This window comes from Sminthopsis crassicaudata, chromosome 1, assembly GCF_048593235.1.
Source record: "Sminthopsis crassicaudata isolate SCR6 chromosome 1, ASM4859323v1, whole genome shotgun sequence".
Taxonomy (NCBI): Eukaryota; Metazoa; Chordata; class Mammalia; order Dasyuromorphia; family Dasyuridae; genus Sminthopsis; species Sminthopsis crassicaudata.
The window spans coordinates 546,333,728-546,355,560 of record NC_133617.1 but is presented as its reverse complement, the minus strand read 5'-3'; the positions used below and the strand labels follow the sequence as shown (position 1 = coordinate 546,355,560).

The 21,833-nt window shown below is 31.8% G+C and overlaps 1 protein-coding gene across 6 annotated transcripts in view; it reads right to left on the bottom strand.

Annotated features, from left to right (window-relative positions):
* The window catches only part of LMNB1 (lamin B1), a 77,439-nt gene that overhangs the window by 4,168 nt on the left and 51,438 nt on the right, over positions 1-21,833 (bottom strand). For 5 of the 6 annotated variants that reach the window (XM_074281968.1, XM_074281972.1, XM_074281969.1 and 2 more), the window contains 4 exons: positions 14,351-14,571; positions 13,220-13,445; positions 11,430-11,534; positions 9,358-9,477 (listed from right to left, as the gene is read on the bottom strand). In XM_074281968.1, coding sequence (XP_074138069.1) covers positions 9,358-9,477; positions 11,430-11,534; positions 13,220-13,445; positions 14,351-14,571 — 672 coding nt within the window. Of the gene's footprint in view, positions 1-9,357; positions 9,478-9,610; positions 9,661-11,429; positions 11,535-13,219; positions 13,446-14,350; positions 14,572-21,833 lie in introns of all 6 variants that reach the window. The other variant, XR_012484693.1, reaches the window with a different exon arrangement.

Here is a 21,833-nt window from a genome sequence, read left to right as displayed (position 1 = left end):
TTGAGGTTCCTTTCAGTAGGGAAAGAGTGACATGATGTAAGATGATACACAATAATATTAGATATCTTTTAAAATTAGATCTATTTTTATTTTTGCTTTATCTGAGATCAGAATTCCTACTTCTGTTTTTTACTTCAGCTAAAGCTTAATAAATTTGTTTCCAGCTTTTTATCTTTACTCTGTATATTTCCCTCAGTGTCAAATGTGTTTCTTGTAAAAAACATAGTATAGGATTCTGTTTTTTAATCCATTCTGTTATTTGCTTCCATTTTATGGGAGAATTCATCCCATTTACATTCAGTTATGATTACCAGATCTGTAATTCCTTCCATCCTATTTTCTCCCCTGAATATACTTCTGTTCTTTCTTTTATAATCTTAGTTGTGTTTTAGATTTCTTATGGGTTTTTTTTTTTTACCTACCTCATCTATTACATTATCTCCTATCACCCCTCCTCCCTTCTCTTATTTTTTTTTTCTTAGTGTTCCTGCTCTCCCTTTCCCCCCTTCCTTCTTTGTAGGGTTTAATAATTTTCTATACCCAAACTAATGATTAAGTTCTTCCCTCTTAGAGCCAAAACTGATGAGATCAAGCTTCAGACAATGCTTATTCCCTTCCCTTCTTCCTGTGATTGCAGTAGATCTTTTGTGCCTTTTTATGTGATCTAATTTGTCCCATTAAACCTCCACTTTCCTCTTTTTCCAATAAACATTTTTCCGACCCTTAATGTCTTTTTTTTTTTTATATCAGGACATCAAGGGGCAACTAGGTGGCTCAGTGGATAGAGCATCAGCCTTGAATTCAAGAAGATCTAGTTCAAATCTGGTCTCAGACACTTAACACTTCCTAGCTGTGTGACCCTGGGCAAGTCACTTAACCTCAGCCTCAGGAAAAAAAAAAAATCATCACATCAGAGTACATTCATAACCACACACTCTGTTCATGTGATGCTCCTCTCTGTCTACCCCAGAAACAAATACAGTACTCAAGAAATACAGATATAGTTTTCCCCTCTAGGGATGTAAAAAGTTTAACCTTTAAATGATATATTTTTCCCCTGTTTATCTTTCTATGCATCTCTTGAGTTCTGTTTGTAGGTTAAATTTTCTGTTTAGTTCTGGTTTTTGCAACAGAAATGATTGAAAGTCTCTTACTTAAATTGAAGATGCATCTCCTCCCCTGAAAGGTGGGTAGTTAATTCTTGGTTGTAATCCTAGGTCCTTTGCCTTCCTGAATATGGTATTCTAGGCCCTCGTTATCTTTTATTGTAGAAACTGCCAGATTCTGGGTAATACTGATTGTTGTTCCTTGATATCTGAATTGTTTTTGTCTGGGAGTTTGCATTATTTTTTCCTTGAGATTATTATAGTTTTGCAACAATGTTCCTTGGGAATCTCTTTGCAAAGATGATAGATGGGTTCTTTCAATGAGTATTACCCTCTCTGTTTTTAAATATCGAGCAGTTTTCCTTGAGATCTCTTGAAGATTGCTATTCAGACTCAGTTGTTGATTTACTGTGATGACTCTATCACCAGCTTTCCCAGAACCACCCTTTTCACCCCCTATGAGACTGACCTTTCTTTTCTTTTGGCTGAGGAAGATGGGGTTAAGTGACTTGCCCAGGTCACACAGCTTGGAAATGTTATGTATCTGAGGCTGGATTTGAACTCAGTTCCTCCAGACTTCAGGGCTGGTACTGTCTTCACTGCACCACCTAGCTGCCCTGAGATTGGCCTTTCTTGAAGCCTTTTCAGTCTATCTTGAGCTGGAGAGGGGTTTCATTTCATCAGACTGTTGTTTCCTGATTCACTCTGCCATCTTGGCTCTACCCCCAGAACTCCTCCCATGATGTCACTCTTAGCATCCCATTGTAATATTCCTTCTCTCATTGTTTTTTTTTTGGGTTTTTGTTTTTTTTTTCAAGGCAACTTGGGTTAAATGTCTTGCCCCGGCTCAAACTGGCTCAATATTAAGTGTCTGAGGCTGGATTTGAACTCAGGTCCTCCTGACTTCAGGACAGATATTCTAGCCACAATGCCATGGAATTACCCTCTTTCTTTCATTAATTGTTAACCATCAGGGTTGATTTCAAACCTGGGAAAACTACTCTTCTAAGGATATATAAATTGTAAACTTGCTAATATGATTGTCTTTGGTTAAAGATAGACAGCCAAACTATATTCAAAAAGTTATCAAACTGTGCATACCCTTTGACCCAGCAGTGTTACTACTTGGCTTATATCCAAAGAGATCTTAAAGAAGGAAAAGGGACCTGTGTGTGCAAGAATGTTTGTGGCAGCCCTCTTTGTGGTGGCCAGAAACTGGAAACTATGTAGATGCCCATCAAATGGAGATTGGCGGAATAAATTGTGGTATATGAATATTATGGAATATTATTGTTCTGTAAGAGATGACCAACAGGATTTCAGAAAGGCTAATTGTACATTATTTCAAAGTCCAATTCTTTTTGTACAGCAAAACAATTGTTTGGACATGTATACATATATTGTATTTAATTTATACTTTAACATATTTAACATGTATTGGTCAACCTGCCATCTGGGGGGAGGGGAGGAAGGAGGGGAAAAATTAGAACAAAAGGTTTGGCAATTGTCAATGTTGTAAAATCACCCATGCATATATCTGGTAAATAAAAACTATTAAAATTGAAAAAAAAAAAAAAAAGATAGACAGCCAAATGACCATCCATTGATTAATAAATATGCTGGCCTTATTAACAAAATTATTAAATTACCCAGTAATTGCATTCTTTTCCAACTTTTTTAGTTGCCGCAATCATGGCTAATCAGAAGGGACCACAGTCTTGCACTGTGTATTTTTAACAAAAAACTCCCCTGTCTTGAGTCCACATGAAGAGTTCTTTACTAGGAGCTTTGCTAGGCCTCTGGCTGTGATTTGACTCTCTCTTTTGTCAGACTAAATATAAAATTTAGTGTCTTGTGTCCATCTGTTTTTAACTCTGTAGCCTCTTTTGTCATTCTCACCAGCATGGGGTTCTCCTCACCCCAGACAATGCATCCAAATGAAAGTCTCTGTAGAAGAGGGCTTTGAAAAGAAATCCTTTTTTTTTTTTTTTTAAGTGTTTGGGAGTGCTGACAGATGTGGGGAACTGTCTGGAAAATTTTTAGGTTCCCTTTGGGATCAGAAGTCTGGCCATTCCAATCCTCTTATTAATTTAAAAGAGTTAATCAGATATAGTCTGAAATTTCTGGCAGGTAAAAATTTCATTACATTGAAAAGGTCAAGCTGTGAGTGTCCTAACTATTGTGAAAACCATGAGTTTTGGAAAGCAATTAGATTCAAATTCTACACAAGAAGAAGCCCTTTTCTAAGTTTTCAGGCAGAGGTGTGTCTCAGAAATTATGATAAGTATAGGACTGGGGTATGATTGAAAGGGGAAAAAAATCTGCTCTGAACAGAAACTGGAAGCAAACAGTTAAGGTAAAAGCAGGTTAGAAAATTCTAATCAAGTAGGTTTTTTCTTTTATTTCATTGATTTTGTTTTCTATTTCTGGTAAATTATTCTTTTGGGTAATATGGTAATATTGGTTATTGTGGTTTGTGAGTATTATATAAAAAATCTTAATGTTTCCTTATATTGTTCAATTAATTATTCAATTCAACTACTTAAAAGCTCTTTAAGGTTTCTGCCCTGGAAAAACAAGCATTAAATCAAATTCCTTAGGTTTCTTCTTAGCACCTGGGCTAAAAGCGGTCTTTCAGTTTAGAATCTAATAATCCAAGCATACTTTGAGATAACCTGATAATAACAAGTATGATTTCAATTTGTTTGTAAAACTTTATATGTACATAATATATGCAATAAATTCTACTGGGAGAATGGGAATTGGGATTTGGAATGCTTAGGACAATTTTTTATCTGATAAATCTCAAAGAAAGATAAAAGAGGTTAAGGATTAGAATTTAATTCAGCTCTTTAAGGAAAGATATGGAAAAGCTAGGGATTGTCACATGTCTAAGGAAATTTATGAATTTAAGGATAATAATTTTTTTTCTTTTGAAATGCCAAGAGTACTGGGCCTTAGAAATTAAAATATTATCATTTGTGATAAATTAAGTCAATCCATATTTATAAAGCCAGAATCTGTCCTGAAAGAAATAAGAACTGGAGATGATTAAGTAAATTAAAATCTTAACACAAAAGATGCTCATTATTTGACATTAAGAAATTTATTAGCTGTAAGTATTTTTAAGTGCCAAGAGTAGATGCTGACTTGGCACAAAAGAATATTTTGTTTATAAAAACAAGGTTCTGACAATGGCCCAACAGAAGGCAAATGAGTTTAGGCAAAAAGATCTCACAGGGATATGATAGATTAGTTTGGGGAGTATTGTTATCTTTATTATATTCCATCGGCTGGATATGAATTCTAACCTAAGTCTATCCAGTTTCCATAGTCAGGAATGCTGTAGAACTTTAATCCAGCCCATCCTGTTCACACACAAAGAGAAGATGAACTCCTGAGATTGTCTTGTTAACGTATGTACGGCATACACAATAGACTCATCATGCTCATATGGACATAAGTGCACAGTTTCTTCTCAACTGGGACTCTCCCTAACTCTGTAGATCCTGCCCTTACTTCCTCTTATCATCCTCCTTCTGACAAAGCCCCCTTCACTCACTCAGTTGCTTAATCACTCTGATTTTGCCCATAAACAATCAATAAGTCAATTATCTTTTGGCTATGATAGCATTCATTGTGAATTTTTCACATTCCAAACTGCTCTCCCACAGCCTGCTACCTCTTCAATGATACATAATGTAAGGTGTCAATTCTTCCCTGCTAAAACAAACTCAGATGACTCTTCTTTGAAGTAACTCATTAGTTGAATGTTATAGCTTGCTCATATAACATGCCTTTCCATCACCTGAGTAATATTTAGTTTTAAATTTTCAAAGATTCTTGTATTCTTTGTTATGATACAATGCAGAAGAAACATTGACAGAATTATTGAAATTAAGAAAATGGACTTTTGGGGGGAAAAAACCTTGGTATCATTCAAGTAATTTTGCAATTTTGAAAAATCAATGCAGCCAATTTTCCTCAACTTTTCCCCATATGCATTGCCTACCACAGACATGAAAGAACAAGTTTTACAGAGTATTGTGCACAAATATAAGTTGTAATTTGGTCAGTAAATATCTTTAAGCTTCTTTGAGTGATTATAAATTTCTTTTGGAGAATTCTGAAGCTTAATGTAACAACTGACAATGCCATCCACAACAAGGAACACCTGAAAAAATTCACTATTGATAGAAAAACCATTTTCAGTATAGACCCTAGGTTGGATCAACTACCTGCCAGTAGACTTTGGTAAATATACATCTATCAGTTTCATACTCTGTCTACAAGTTTATCTCAATTATTTTATCTTTTACAGGATGTAGAGAAATCTAAGGAGTCATTCAGACACAATATACACCTAGCAAAGTTGAAGGATATAAAATACACATAAATCCATATTTAAATATATTATTCCCCCAAATAGCTTGAAGAGATAGAAAAAAAAGTCCTGAACTAAAGTTTTCTTTGGAATAATTTCTCATTATAATTTGAATCCAGTTAAAGAATTAAGCAGGAGTTTCAAACACCAAGTATGAATAAGATTAAAATGTAAATGTGAAACTTTTAACAAAATATAAATACAATAAAACATAGAAAATGCTATTGTGAGATTTTCTTGGCATCTTTGGTATCAAATTCAAATAAAAATGTAGGCCACCAAACTGTACAAAAAGATCACTGTGACTATATAGTGACTTAGAAAACAATGTAAATCACATTCTATTATAATTTTTAAAATTTTTGTTTAATATATCCCAATCATTTTTAATCATTTAGATCACAGTTGTACATATAGCAGTGCACATCTCTACTGTAGAAAACTAAATTCAGATTCAGAGAACTTGTCTGAATCTCAGTTCTATTACTTGCTGGCTATATATAAAAAGTTATATATAGCTAGAAGAGTTACCTCACGAGGTAACTGTATGAACCATGTAAAGAATGATAAGTATGAAACTAAATGAGATAAAATGCTTTGCAAACCATAAAGTGTTATATATCTAATGTTATATATCTAACATCAACAGTCAGAATAAGCCTCCTTGACTCTGGATTATTAGCTCAATTATCATTAGCAACATTATTAGCCTAATTATTTGCATTTCTGAAATGACAGCTTTCAAGGAAAAAACCTACTGCAGCAGTATTAATAAAATTAAAGATCATAAGATTACAGATTTTTAAAGTTTGAAGGGATTTTAGAGATCTTTATTTTATAGATACACATACTAAAGCACAGAGTAAGTGACTAGCTAGGTTGCACAGCTCATAAATGTCTGAGGAGGAATTTGAAGCTGGGTCTGACTCTAAACCTAATGTTTTATTCATTATACAATACCACCTATAAACTAGGGATTCCTTCCTCCTTCCCCTTTTTTTAGCTCTTAATTGTTGTGGTTTAGTATTTTATTTAACTTTGTTTTTACAACTTTGAATTCCAGATTCCTTCTCTCTCTCTTTCCTTACACTGAAAATGCAATTCAATTAAGGTTATACATGTGTTGGCATATTAAACACTTTCATAATAGTCATGTGAAAGAAAACAGACTAAAAAAAATCTCTTTAAGAAAAAGTTTAAAAAATGCAAAATTCAATTAGATACCATCAGTTCTTTCTCTGAGGATGGATAACATTTTTCATTATAACTCTTTCAAAGGTGTCTTGCATCATTGTATTTCTGAGAATAATTTTGTCATTCATAGCTGATCATCTTACAATATCGCTGTTACTTTGTACATAGTACATTTCATTTTGCAATAGCTCATGAAAATCTTCCCAAGAATTTCTGATAGGATCCTGCACAACAGGATTCCAATCATAAACGCATATCACAATTTATTCAGCCATTCCCCAATTGATGGGCATCCTTTCAATTTCTAATTCTTTGCTCCCAGAAAAGAGCTGCTATAAATATATTTTTGTATATATAGGTCCTTTTCCTTTTATTATTATTATTATTATTATTACTTTTTTTTTCCTTTTTATCTCTTCTAGAAATACCACTACTAGGTCAAAGGGTATGCTTGGTTTTGTAACCCATCAAGTATAGTTCCAAATTGCTCTACAGAATGATTGGATAAGTTTACAATCCCACCAACAATGCATTAATATTTTATTCTCCCCATATTCCCTCTACCACCTGTCATTTTCCTTTCCTGTCCTATTAGACAATCTAATAGATATGTGGTATTATTTCAGAATTGTTTTAATTTTCATTTTTCCAATCAACAAGTTAGAGCAATCTTTCATATGGCTACAGAAAGCTAAAAATTGTTCTTATCTTCTTGTCATCTATCAGTTGGGGAATGGCTTTTTAAAAAAATCAATTTGACTCAGTTCTCTATGTTTGAAAAATGAAGCCTTTCAGAAAAACTTGCTTTAAGATTTTTTTCTCTTAATTATCCTCGCTAATTATATTTCCCCTTTATTTATTCTATTCTCTCTCCCCTTTCACCCAGACCTTCCTCAAGTATTTTGTTTCTGACGACCTACCTCCCATTCCTCTCCCCCTACAGGATAAAATAGATTTCTATACCCATTAGAAAACATATATTATTCCTCTTTGACCCACTTCTGATGAGAATAAGGTTCACTCATGCCCTCTCATCTCTCCTTTCCTCCCTTTCACTGTAAAAGCTTTTTCTTGCTTCTTTTATGTGAGATAATTTGCCCCATTCTACCTCTCCCTATCTCCCAGTAAATTCCTGTCTCCCCTTAATTTTATTTTTTATATCATCTCTTCGCACTTAACACAGTGTGCTCTCTGTCTCTCTGTTTCTCTTTCTCTGTCTCTCTGTATATGTATGTGTATACACACACACACATACACACACACACACACACACACACACACACACACACACACACACTCCTTCTAACTGTCCTAATGAGAAAATTCTTTATGAGTTACAACTATCATTTCCTCATGTAGGAATGTAAATAGTTTAACCTTATTAAGTCCCTCATGATGTCCTTTTCCTGTACACTTTTTAGTGTTTCTCTAGAGTCCTGTATTTCAAAGTCAAATTTTTCTTTCAGCTCCAGTCTTTTCATCAAGAATGCAAGGTTCTTTATTATATTGAACATCAATTTTTTTCCTTTACACGATTATATTGTTTTTTTGGTAAAACCAACCTTGGTTGTAATACTAGATCATCTGCTCTCTGGCATATCATAACCCAAGCTCTCTAATATAGATGTTGCTAAATCTTGTGTTATCCTGACTAATTACCACAATATATGAATTGTTTCTTTCTGGATGCTTGATCTGGGAGCTCTGAAATTTGGGTATAATATTCCTGGGAGTTTGCATTTTGAAATCTCTTTTTGATGGTAATCAATAGATTCTTGCAATTTTTATTTTCCTTCTGGTTGTATAATATCAGAGCAGTTTTCCTTGACAATTTTTTTGAAAGATTTGGCCTAATCTATTCTTTAAGGTGTTATTTTCTTCAGAATTTTTTTGGGAGTGTGTGGGTGTCTCCTTTACCAAGCTGTTGACTTCTTTTTTCATGATTTTCTTACAGCATTCATTTCTCTCTTCCCAATTTTTCCTCTAGCTCTTCCTTGATTTTTCAAATCCCTTTTGAGCTCTTCCATAGCCTGAGACCAATTCACATTCTTTTAGAGGTTTTGATGTAGAAGCTTTGACTTTGTTATTTTCTTGAGTATGTGTTTTGATCTTTCTTGTTAACAAAGTAACTTTCCATGATCAGAATCTTTTTTCTGTAGTTTGCTCATTTTTCTAACGTATTACTTGATTTATAAAACTCTGTTAAAAGTAAGAATCTGCTTCTGGGGTGGAGGGTGCACTGTCCCAACCTTCAGGGTTTTTAGGCAGCTATTCTCAAAGATACTTTTAGGGACCTGTAAGTTTTTAGATCTTCCAAGAGGAGTATTTAAGGAGAGGTCTGTTTCCTACTCTTCTTCTCTATATTTTGGTCTGTGAGTAATCACAAGTACTTTTTTTCTGCCTAGAACTGTGATAAGGATGCTGTTTCATTATGGCTACAAGCTCTGGTAGTATTTCCCCCTGTCCTGGGATTTCTAGCAACTCCTACCCAGATTCAGGTATGGGCAAAGCAACAGAATCCTGTCTTAAAAATACTGTATATATAGCATAATCCTGTATGCTTAGCACACAGTAAGATCTTAATAACTATTAATTGACTATTATATGCATTATTTTCATAAAGTGGACTGTGATACAAAAAAGATTAAGAACTCTTGATTTAAATTATCTTACCTCTCCCTGAGAATTTTTTAATATAACTTTCACATCTTCACCAGTACCCCAAGAGTTCTGATTTTTCCAGATAAGGTCAGTGGGAGGAGATGCAGTGACTCCAGCATTTGCAGCCCAAATCTAGAAAATAAAAAACATTATTATCCACAAAGTCCATAACTTTTTAATGATATAATAGGATAATAGTCCAAATTCATAAGAGCCAAAGATCAAAACACCACAAAAGCAGTTATTACAAGTTAGATTATATTACCTGTGTGAATGTAAACAAGTCATTTCACCTCTTGTCCTCAGTTTTCTTACCTGGAAAATGAGGCAGCTGATAAAAGGTCTCCTCCAATGCTAAAATCTTATGATCTTATAAAATGTAGATAGGTACAATAAGTAAAAAATTTCAAGTATCTTCTCTAAGTTGTTATTATGGGGAGGGGAGGGAGGAAGAGAAGTCCACTATTACAGGGATACTCTAATGCCCAGGGGAGTATTCCTCTTGGATATTTCTAAACCAGGATCTTTTTGTTGTATTGCTACCACTACTTTCAAGACATGAAAGAATAAAGATCTGAATTTTCTATATCACAAATGAAGAAGGGCAGCTTACCAGCCCTTTAGTCCCAGGGCATGCACAGGCAGTAGCATGGGCATAAAGTGGAATTCCAACCTCTGACAAATGTCTTCATATCTGCTGTTGCTGGGCAGATTCATAGAGAGTAAGTGGAAGATGTGACATTAAGGGCAAACAAATCACTAGTTGGCCCAGACAAGGGCATTGTGATTAGGAAAACTGGCTCCTCTTGCAATACCTGAGTCAGATAATTTGCTAAACATTATCAGAAAAACCTTGTATTCCCTGCCTAAAAGATGCTAACTGAATCAATTACTGGGTACATAAAAAGCTATCTGGCCCACAAATGGTCAATCAGCAGTGAAAAACCTTCCACTTTCTACTAGAAGCGGTTTCATCTGAACTTTAAAAAACAAGACACTTCCTCCCAATTACAAGTGTTTCATTTTGTTCCATTATCAAACTTAAATTTGAAGTTTGAAGCCCTTCCCAGAAAAAGGAGAAAACCTTTTCATTTTATGAAAAACATTTCCATAAAAAGTATACTAATAATTTGAAGTATAGTATGCTGTAATATTATCTTTCATTTACTATTTGTGTAAATATGTATGTGTATATGTATATGTGTGTATCTATGTACATGTGTACACACACACACACGATGGTTTACATCTTGTCTTTATTATAACATTAATCATCCTTAAAGGCAGGAACCATGTTTTTAGACTTTTTTACTGTCAGTGCTTAAAACAGTGCCTGCCAGATAAAAAAATACTTGTTGCCTGCCTGACTGATATTCTAAAATATACTAAGATAGAAATGTTTCAGTGTTTAATTCCAAATCAAGTTGAAATTTCAAATCTCTTTGATGACAGCAGTCAACATGCAAAGCAATATCACAGATGACTTTCTGTGCTCTTAAGTTTTAGAGACTGGAGAAATTATCTTAATGTTTGTTTCAACAAGATATGGCTTTCCAAATAAGACTGAGATACAGTAATAGTAAAAGCAAATATTCTGTATTCACGAAGCAAAAAGGGAAATCTAGATTTAGCAACTCATCCTGCGAGTTGAATATCATCATTAGCCAATACAGAAATACCTATCACTTTATAGAATTCTCTAAGTAACTGAAAAGAAGAAAAGACATCCATGAACTTAAAATACTTATTATTAGAAATCTAATAAAAAAGATAAGAAATATTAAAACAGAATCAGGCAATGTAACATAATGGATAAAGGTATTTGGAATCAGGAAAACCAAGATTTAAGACCTATATTTGATACATGCTTGCTCTGTGGCCTGGGGCAAGTGCTTCAGAGAAATCTCAAAACTATAAATGATAGAGTAGGGGTTGTTGATCTGAATTGGTAGATGGAACTCTATTGAGAGCTCTCTATCCTAATGAAATCACAGCTAGACTCTCTCCCAGTACCTCCACCCCAAAATAATTAATCTAATTAATACCTTAAGTTTATTTCCAGAAAGAAAAAAAAAATCACTTACTGTAACAGTTTGGCCTGCTTTCAATACATATCTTGAAGAATATTTATAACTGACAGAACTATCTCCTATTTTTCTGATCATCTCCCAGCCTCCCATTGGTTGATCCTAGGCACAGAATAAATGAAATAAAGATTGTTTCAAATATACACAAAGGTAGTTGAGAACTAAATAAACTTTTAAATTTAGTCAAACATAGGTTTGGCTTAATAAAAGAAGCTTTTTTCTTTCTTTGTGGTTTTCAAGGTTCACATTTTCACATTCTGAAATAAAGGACCTCTCATTTGGCAGATTGAACTTCATGTAATTCACAATTAAAAGTCTCATAAACATAAAGTTTATTTAAAATATATAAATCCCCCAAACACCAGCTATACTAATTTAATCAGCTATTGTGATTTAATCAAATAGAAATATTGTTCTGCTATGGAAATGATCCTGGTTTCTCCGAAAGAGTATAACCTCTTCTAATTCCTATTAAGATGAAAAAGCTTTAAACCTGGTAACATTCATGCACTTGTTATCTAAGACCCAGTTCAGTAAGGTTTCATTTTGTGGCTGTATTTTTCAGACACAAAAATTTTCAAAGATCATGTAGAGTGAAGCATTTATCAATGATTTAAAAAAAAAATCAGAGATCTCTGGAAATTTCTAGTATAAATCATTATAAATAAAATAAAAATTAAATCTATTACAGGACCATTATTTCAGTTGTCAATCATAATCAGAAATATTAAATATCTTATGGTTTTAAGACCTTTAAAATGTAAATACATATTTAAGAAGGAAAAATGTTTTCTTATCTGAATCTGTAACTCATTCCTTTTATCTAAGATTATTAAAATAAATAGAACTGATTAGCTGTGACTATACGGCTTTTGTGACTTGGGATTATAACAAGGAATCACATAACCTTTTTTTCAGAGTTAGTTTAATCAACTCTGCCTAAATGGTTATTCATATACCAATATAATATATTTTTTCAATAATCAATGGTGGGCAGGGAAGAGATGATTTCTAGATAAACTAGGCTAATACTCACTTTTGACCCTAAAATATATGCAAGAGGGCCCTCTTGACTGACCCCTAGCAATAACAGTTATATCTTCCTCTCACAATCCTAGATTTCTTATTATGGTCTTGGTCTTCATACTGCTGAAGCGATAAAGAAGAAGATATCTTAAATACTGAGTCATCTGTTATATTCAGCCATCTTAAAATAGGAAATTCAGGAAAATTGTTGATAACCTACTATAAAATCTACATAGTTAATTTTTGAAAGTGTTTTCTCAAATTGTAGAAGAAAAAAACATTTTGCTTTTGGTCTACATATAACAGCATTATGTTATTTGTCAATTTAAAGGAAAAAAAATCTCTATATGGGTCTAGTCTGTACTCATAAATTCCCCACCTCCAAGCTTCTGGTATTAAACGATCCAAAGAATTTTTAACTCATCATCTCATAAGCTTTTCTCATTACAGGTCCCATTATCATGGAAAAAGACCTCTCTTTGGTAAAGTGTTTACAAAGACACAACTTAATATGATAAGTTTGCCTAAACAAAACTTTTAAAACATCAGATACATACATTTATATTAAATTTAAATTTCAATAGTGAATAGTCACTTTCATCACAGAAGTTATTTAAAGAGTACTGGCAAGAGGGACTGTGAGAGGAATGGGATACTGATTTAAAAAGCTTATGCAAAAAAAAGAAGAAATTTATGAAGTCAAGACAGTAATCCCAACAAATAGGCTTTCTGAAGGAAGTAGGTGCACAGCTTTATTTTACCTGTTCAGAAGTGTTCTTTAGGCAAATAAATTTTCCATCAACATCTATCTTTTCAATACAGACATTTCCAGTGGCTGAAGCTGAATGAGAGATGCTGATGCTACTACTGGCCTCAGATTCCTCCACATCAACTCTCTTCCTCTTTCCTTTAGTTGTACGCACACTTTGACTAGATGATGCTCTTGACACTGTTACACGAGAAGAAGGAGTTGGAGAAAGCTTTAACCTACATAAAAAAGAAAAAGATTTACTTGGTGTTTTCACGGGTATATATTTTCCTCTCTCACTTAAAATAGAAGCTGATTAGCTTTCTAAAATAAAGTATTGCTAACTTTCTGCTATATAATACTGATGTGCAAATGACAAAAATCACCCTAGATTGTAATTCTGGCTCCAAACTGACCCCAAGTCAGTTACCTCACATTTATAGATCAGATTCACCACCTTTAAAATAAAGACAAAAAAAATTTTTTTAAATTTTCTATCACCTAAATACTACCAAAATCAGTAGGATAATCATTTTAGAATGTATTTTATGTAAATTATATGAAGTTAGTTTTAACATGATAAATCAGGCTCTTGAAACTGTGGATTTTAACTTTTGCAAATTTCTTTATCATTTTTATGTAGAAGCATACATTAATAAGGATAGCTTCATAAAAACTACTGTTAAAAGACAAAATGTTACATTTCTACTCTGTCTCATGTTTTACAATTTCTTTTAAATATCTCTGCCTTGTGATTCCTATATTATAAGTTGGCACTAATCATTACCAGTATATATTAATGGAATGTTTTTTAACTCCAATTAGTCTCTATAATGCCTTGAGACATTTTAAAAACTTCATTCCTATCACATATCTAAACTCTGGTAAGTCTCAAGTCTCATAGGAATTCTCATACTGCAAGGCATACCAACAAAATGTGTTGTTTTTCTGCAATATATTTCCTGGTTATAAGAGAGGACTGCAATCCATTATTCTCTTTATTTGAAAGCTTTTGAGGGGAAAAGAAATGGCAATAAATAAATAACAGTACCAGCTTTAAGTGCTGAAAAAAATATAAATTATTTCTTTAAAAAATAATCACAGAGGGGTACAAAGGAGAAGGAAGTAGCACTTCATTTCTTACCTTTCTTCTTCAACCTCCAACAATTTCCTATATGCACGGATTTCCACGTCTAGGGCTAATTTCACATCTAGAAGTTGTTCATATTCATTTAACTGTTGCTGCATTTGATTCCTTACTTCTGCCATTTCCCTTTCCTTATCGGATAGCAGTCGTCGAGAGTTGTCTCTTTCTTTAACAAGCAAATCCTCCAGCTCTTGCATCCTATCCAAGCATGCTCTGTACTGTAAATATTAAGAAAAATATGTCTTTCAGAAAAATTCTGTTCAGCAAACTAATCACCAGCAAGATGGAAAACAAATAGGTTTTACTTTATACAAATAAGTAAATCTAGTTGAATATATACTGTATTATATATATAGCGGAAATGAAACAAAGAATGTTAATTTTCAAGAAAATAAAGCCCTATGTCCTTAAAATATACATTACACTGGCCAACATATGAAATTAAATGGGGTTTGCTTACAAATTTTCTCTTAATATGAGCTCCCTATATTTTGCATCTATAAAAATCTCTCAGTTTTGGGACAACTAGAAATCACATCAATTATACAAACTTAAATTGAGTAAAACACTAGGTAAGTTGATACTTCAAATATATTAATAAAAATAAAGAAGAAAATATGTGAAATATTTGGAAACTAAAAGCAAATTCTGAATACTAGTTGTATATGTGTTTAAAAAACAAAACAAAAAACTCTGCAGAATCAAATCCTTCATGTTGGAAATCCTAAAATAAGCTTCTTTTGTTAATGTGTACTAATATAATGAAACACTAAGAATGTACTACTAGGAAATTTCCTGGGTAATTTTGTGTTATCCCAAAATCAACTCCTAAAGAACAGCAAGTATAAGATTTCCAATTTGTTTTTTTTTCCAGTTTTGTTCTTTTTAAAGTAGACATTTACCCTAGTTTTTAAGGAGAAGTTACAATAGTTGAGGGGATAAAATGCCAACTCAAATGAAAAATAGACAATACATCTCTAAAAATCCACATGATTCAGTAGATAACCTTACAACTTTCCCCATGATAGAAAAACCTCTTTATAATTTAAAATGTTAACTTGAAAAGACTGATTAAAGGGCCAAATCCAAATACTGGAACAAAAGAGAAAGGGTCTCTTCTTTTTTAAACTTCTGCCCAAAAGTTAATATAAAAATCACAGCAACATTTATTTTTTTGTGGTGATGAAGATATAAGATGCCACAAAGACAATTCAGTTTTCCATGTCATAAGAAAGCTTGCTACACCAAACCTCTCTCCATATAGGATGTACTTTAAAAGGTACTGAATCTGTCCTTGAGACTTAATTAAATCAGTGTGCTGAATCAAAGGGGGAAAAAAAAAACAATTGGAAATTAGGATAGAGATAATATTTTTATCAGTGCTGTAAGGCTGAAATCAGGCAGAGCTAACCACTTTATTGAATACTGAGCAGGAGGTCCTGGCACAAAGTCCCAGGTGAGAAACTAAGACTGAAGAGAGATGAATGAGCTTAAGTGCATACAGACTACTAGAAAGAATTGTAATAGAGTCAAAGATACTAAAAAATAAAACAAAACAAACCTCCTCCCCCCAAAAACCCTCCTAACCTGGAAGGAAAGAGAAATTCTAATACTTTTAAGTAAGTTCAAAGAAAAAGATTGATTTCCTATAAGAACTATATGACTATCTGGAAGAAATAGAGCAAAGAAAGAAAAAATGGTTTAGAACAAAAATTGGTAAAGTTTAAGTAACAGACATCATGAAATTAGTCTGGGATTAAAAGGAATATGCATATATCTCAACTATGTGTATAATCTTTATAAAACCTGATTATTACATAAAAATCTCACATACAAATACAGAGTGGTAATGATATAAAACATTCTTTTACAGACTACAATGCAATAAAATTATATTCAATAAAAGGCCAATGAAGAAAGGATTAACAATGTACTGGAGACCAAATAACTTTGTCCAAAAAATTAGTAGGTAAAAGATAAATCATACAAACAATGGGTAATTTCATTTAGGTAAGAAAATAAGGCAACATACCAAAATTTGGGAGATAAGCCAAAATCATTCTTTAGAGAAAATGCCTATGTTTAAATACTTTCATAGCTGCAAAATCAAGATGAAGGACATTTTGCTTTAACTCCTCCACAGCTAAAAGAGCTTTCCAGAATCAATTCTAATTAGAAAAGTTTAAAAAAAAAGTCAATAGTGTAAGTCACTTAGGAAGACAGAATTTATAGCCACTGATGTGGTTGCTTCTCAGTAGCACAATGAAGTAATGGCAACATGGCAGCAGCAACACTGGGGAGCAAGAAGAACTGAACACTTGTATAGAAAGAGATACCAGGAAACCCTCTGCACCAGCAATGGGAGCAGGAATAAGAACCATCTGCCAACAGTTCTGTCACCCATTACTCAATTCTGGGTCAGGTGAGAGGAATATTTGTAATTAGGAAAGAAGAGGGACCCTTCCTATGGAAAGAGCAAGGGACAAATTCCAGAAACTTAGCCATGTGGCTCTGAGACTAAGTGCAGAGTAAAGACTTAATTCTAATTTTTAGCCCCTACATACAAGCCTACAGTGAAATAAGTATAGGAGATCAAAAGAAAAGGGGATTTAGGAATTCAGTCACTCTGTACCTGCAGTGCACTTTGAACTTTACTAACAGTGGCTGAGCCTAACAGCAATCTGTGGAAATTCAACCAACTTTACATAAAACAATAGATACAAATCAAAACCAGGTCAGGAACTTGCAGAGAGAAGAGAGGGCATAAACAGTCTTTACCTGCACCCTTATCACACCACTTTTGAAGTGGTTATAGGCCTCAAAATGAGTGGTGAAATCAGAATGACAAAAAAAAAAAGACAAAAACTGTGGTTCAAAATCATCTCCTTCCTCCCCAAAGGGAGAAGAAAACAATATTAACATAGAATATAAAGTCAAGAACTGGGCCGGAAAAAAATCAGCAAACAAGAAAACAATCTGATTATAAAAAGTTAATAATGGTGTTGAGGAAGACAATATCTTGAAAACATTAAGAAGCAAAGCCTCAAAGGAAAATGCAAGTTGGAAACAAATCCAATAAGACTTTCTAGGAAATAATTCACAAAAAAAAGAAAAAAAAAATCAAATATAACACCAGAAGTGGTTATTGGTTTAAAAGAGGAAGAAATAGAATATTTTAAGAAACACTACCTTAGAAAAAAGAAACTGATAATCCATAAGCGTTTCTTTGAGGAAAAATAAAAATCTTGAAAACAACATAATACCAAAAAGCTTTACAAGTAAATTATACCCAACATTTAAAGAACAATTAATTCCAATATGCCATAAACTTTTGAAAGATAAGTAAAAAAAGAGGTTTTACCAAGTTTCTTTTTTCTTAACAAAACATAATCTTGATACCTATACTAAGAAGAGTAAAAAAAAAAAAAAAGAATACTTATACAAAACTTTAAAATAAAAGTTTAAATAAAAGCAAGGAGATTATAACTATATATCTATCATAAATTTCATACATGGCCAGGCTAGGAATGCTTAGAAAAATTATAAGTATAACTAATTAAATCAGTAACACTAACAAAATCAAACCATGATTATTTCAATAGAAGCAGAAAAAGGTTTTGACAAAATAAAACACCAATTCTTATTAAAAATACTAGAATACTAATTTTCCTTAAAATAATAAGCAACATCTATTTATTCTTAAATTTTATTTATTTTAATTCATGGGATAAAATAAGCATTTCTATAATATACAATAATAACATGAAACCACATATCTATTAATTACAACTTGTTTTTCCTTTTAAATATATAATAAAGTTATCTGTAATTTTCTTCCCCCCCCCTTATATAGAATATAGCCAAGTTTCAAAACTTCCAGATGAAAGAGAAATATTTCAAGGAACAAGAAAAATAACAATTTAAATACTGAGGAGATATATTCAGGATTTCACAATATTTAAAAGTTTCTACACCAAAAGACCAGTCTTTGAACATTAATATTTCAAAGATCAAAAGAACAGGCTTCCAACCAAGAATAATTTATTCAGCAAAGTTTAGTATATGAATGAAAAAAAAAAAGAAATAGACATTTGATGAACTGAAAGACTTTCAAGTATCTGTAACAAAAAAGACTAGAAAAAAATGGAAGATTTGATAAAAAAAAAAAATCCACAAGAAATAGAAGGAAAACATTAAATACTAATTATAATGTATTCATTAAAGCCAACTGTTCTACTTCTTATAAGTGAAAACATTACCAGTACTCTTAAAACTGTCACCACTATTAAGGTAGACTGAAAAAAAAAAAAGTTGGGGCTAAAATGTATATTTTGGGTCAATTCTAAGAAATCAAAGTACACAAAGGTAAAAAGGAACAATTATCTAATACAAGGTGTGAAAAGAACTGATGAGGAATCAGCTTGAACTGGTAATGCTGAATACTCTCATTTGATCACACAGCATATATATCTGAAGAGGCAGAGAAATCTTCTGAACTTGTCCAAAGATGAGAGGATTGTGGGGACAAGGTGTGTGTGTGGGGGGGCTTTTAGAATGGTGGGAGGTAAGAGAATAAGGGAGGCATTCTTAAGAGGAGTGGATAGAATAAGGTAAGGAGAGAAGATAAAGTAACAGGGATAGAGTAAAAAGAGACTGAGAAAGAAGATGGAGAGATTCACAAATAGTAACTATAATTTTGAATATGAATGGGAGAAATTCACTCATAAAACAGAAATGTATAACAGAAATGATTAAAAATCAGAATTCAACAACATGTTGATTACAAGAAACATTTAAGAATGAGAGAAGCATATGAAGTTAAAATGGAGGTTTAGAGAAGAATTTATTATGCTTTAGCAGATACAAAATAAGGCAGTGGTAGCAATTATAAATTCATAGAAAGCTATGGCTATAATATATTTAATTAAAAGGGATAGAACAGGGTAACTACCTTTTGATAAAAAGTAAAACAGACAATGAAACAATATCAATACTGAACCTATGAGTATCAAATATATAAAATTTTCAAAAGAAAAGTTAAATAAATTACAAGTGGAGATAAATAGTGCTATAATAGTAAGGGACATTCATCTTCCCTTCTCAGAACTTGATAAATTTAACCAAAAATAAATAAGACATCAAATAAATGCACAGAATTTAATTTAGTTAAGCTAAATATGATACATAACTGGAGAGAATTTAATGGAAATAGAAAGGAATACACCCTTTTATTAACAGTTTATGATACATTTACAAAGGTTATATGTTATTAGGACAATATTAGGACATACAGATTTTATAGCTAAATGCAGAAAAGCAAAAACATTAAAAGTATCTTTTCAGGCCACAATGCTATAAAAATTATATTTAACAAGGGGTCATAGAAACATTAATCAAAAATTATTTGAAGACTAAATAACCTGACCTTAAAGAATTAGAGGATTAAAGAACAAGTCACATAAACAATGAATAATTTCATTAAAGAGAATGATAAGAAAAAAATAATATACCAAAACATGTAGGCTATAACAAAGTGGTGATCAGAGGAAAATTTATATCTCTAAATGTTTAAATCAATGAAACCTAAAAGAACAGAAAAATAAATTTGAATATACAATTTTTAAAAACTAGAGAAAGAACAAATTAAAAATTCCCAATTATACACCACGTTTAGAAAGCCTAAAAATTAAAGATGAGATCAATAAAATTCAGTGTAAAAAACATTTAATTATTAAATAAAACAGAATTGGTTCATGGAAAAAAATCCAATAAAATAAAGCATTTATTAATTTAATAAAAGACAGAGAAAAGAAAACAAAATCATCAGTATTAAAAATGAAAAGAGTGAATATACCACTAACAAAAATGAAATTAAAGTCATCATAAGAAATTATTTTGCCCAATTATATGTCAATAAATTTATAATTTAGTAAAATGGAAGAATATTTACAAAAATTGTATAAGTTGGCAAAAGAGGAAGTAGGATATCTAAATAGTAATTTTAGAAAAAGAAACTGAATAAAATCTTTCTAAGAAAAAAGCATCAGGACCAGACAGATTTACAAGTGAATTCTACCACACATTTAAAGACCATCTAATTCCAATATCAAATAAAATAATTTAAAAAATTATTTTAGGAAACAAATATGATACTTATACCTAAACCTAAACCTAAACTTATACCTAAAAACAGATAAAGAAAATTATAGGTCAATTTCATTATAGAACATGGATGCAAAAATTCTACTAGTTAACAGATTATAATGTATTTATACATGAAAACCAAGTGATTTATAGCAAGAATTGTTTAATATAAGAAAAATTAAATAAATAATGAAAAATTAAATTAAGAATGAAAACTTTATAAAATAATATCAATAGATGGAGAAAAATTATTTGATAAAATACAATATTCATTTCTATTAAAAACACTTCAAAGTATTGGTATAAACATGTTTTTTCCTAAATACAAAAAAAGTATTTATCTAAAGCCATCAGCAAGCATTATTTGTAATGGGCATAAGCTGGAAACCTTTCCAGTAAGATTAATGTGAAATAAGAATGTTCACTATTGCCTATAAAATTAAATACTGCATTGGAAATCCTACTAATAGTACTAAGAGAAGAAACAGAAATAAAATCAGAATGAGATAATAAAACTCTCTTTTTGCAGATAATATGATAAGCTTGAAAAATCCTAAATACATGTCAAAATACAGGAACTATATAAACAAAATTATAACAAAAAATTTTATACAAATAAAATCAGATTTAAATAATTAGAAAATAAATTGTTCATGAGTAGGCAGAATCAATATAATAAAAGAGATAATTTTAACTCTGGTAATTTATATATTCAACATCATCTCAATTAAATTAACTAAAATTATTTTATTATATTAGGAAAAAATAATAGCAAAATTCGTTTGGAAGAGTAGTATCTATTTAAAATCAAGAACAAACATTATTGGTAATGAGTACAGGCTAGTAGCTTTTCTACCAAGACTGACAGTAAAACTAGGTCATCATTTTTATTCAATACTGTACTAGAAATGCTAACTACAGTAATAAGAAAAGAAAAAGAAATTGAAAGAATAAGAAAAGACAATGAGAAAACAAAATTATCACTTTTTGCACACAGAAAACCCTAGAATCAACTAAAACACTAATCTAAACAATGACTTCAATAAAATTACAAGATATAAAATATACAAATTCATCATCATTTACCCATCTATATCACACACACACACACACACACACACACACACACACACACACACACACATCCCTCCAACAAAAAGCAATTAGAAGAGAAAGAAAGAGAAGTTGCATGTCAAGTAAGTACACATGATATAAAATTCTTGGGAGTCTAACTGCCAACATTCTCACACAGAGGACTATATGAGCAGTTGAAAAACACCTCAACACATTCATTGGTAGGTCAAAAGAAAATAAAAATGATAGTACTATGAAAATT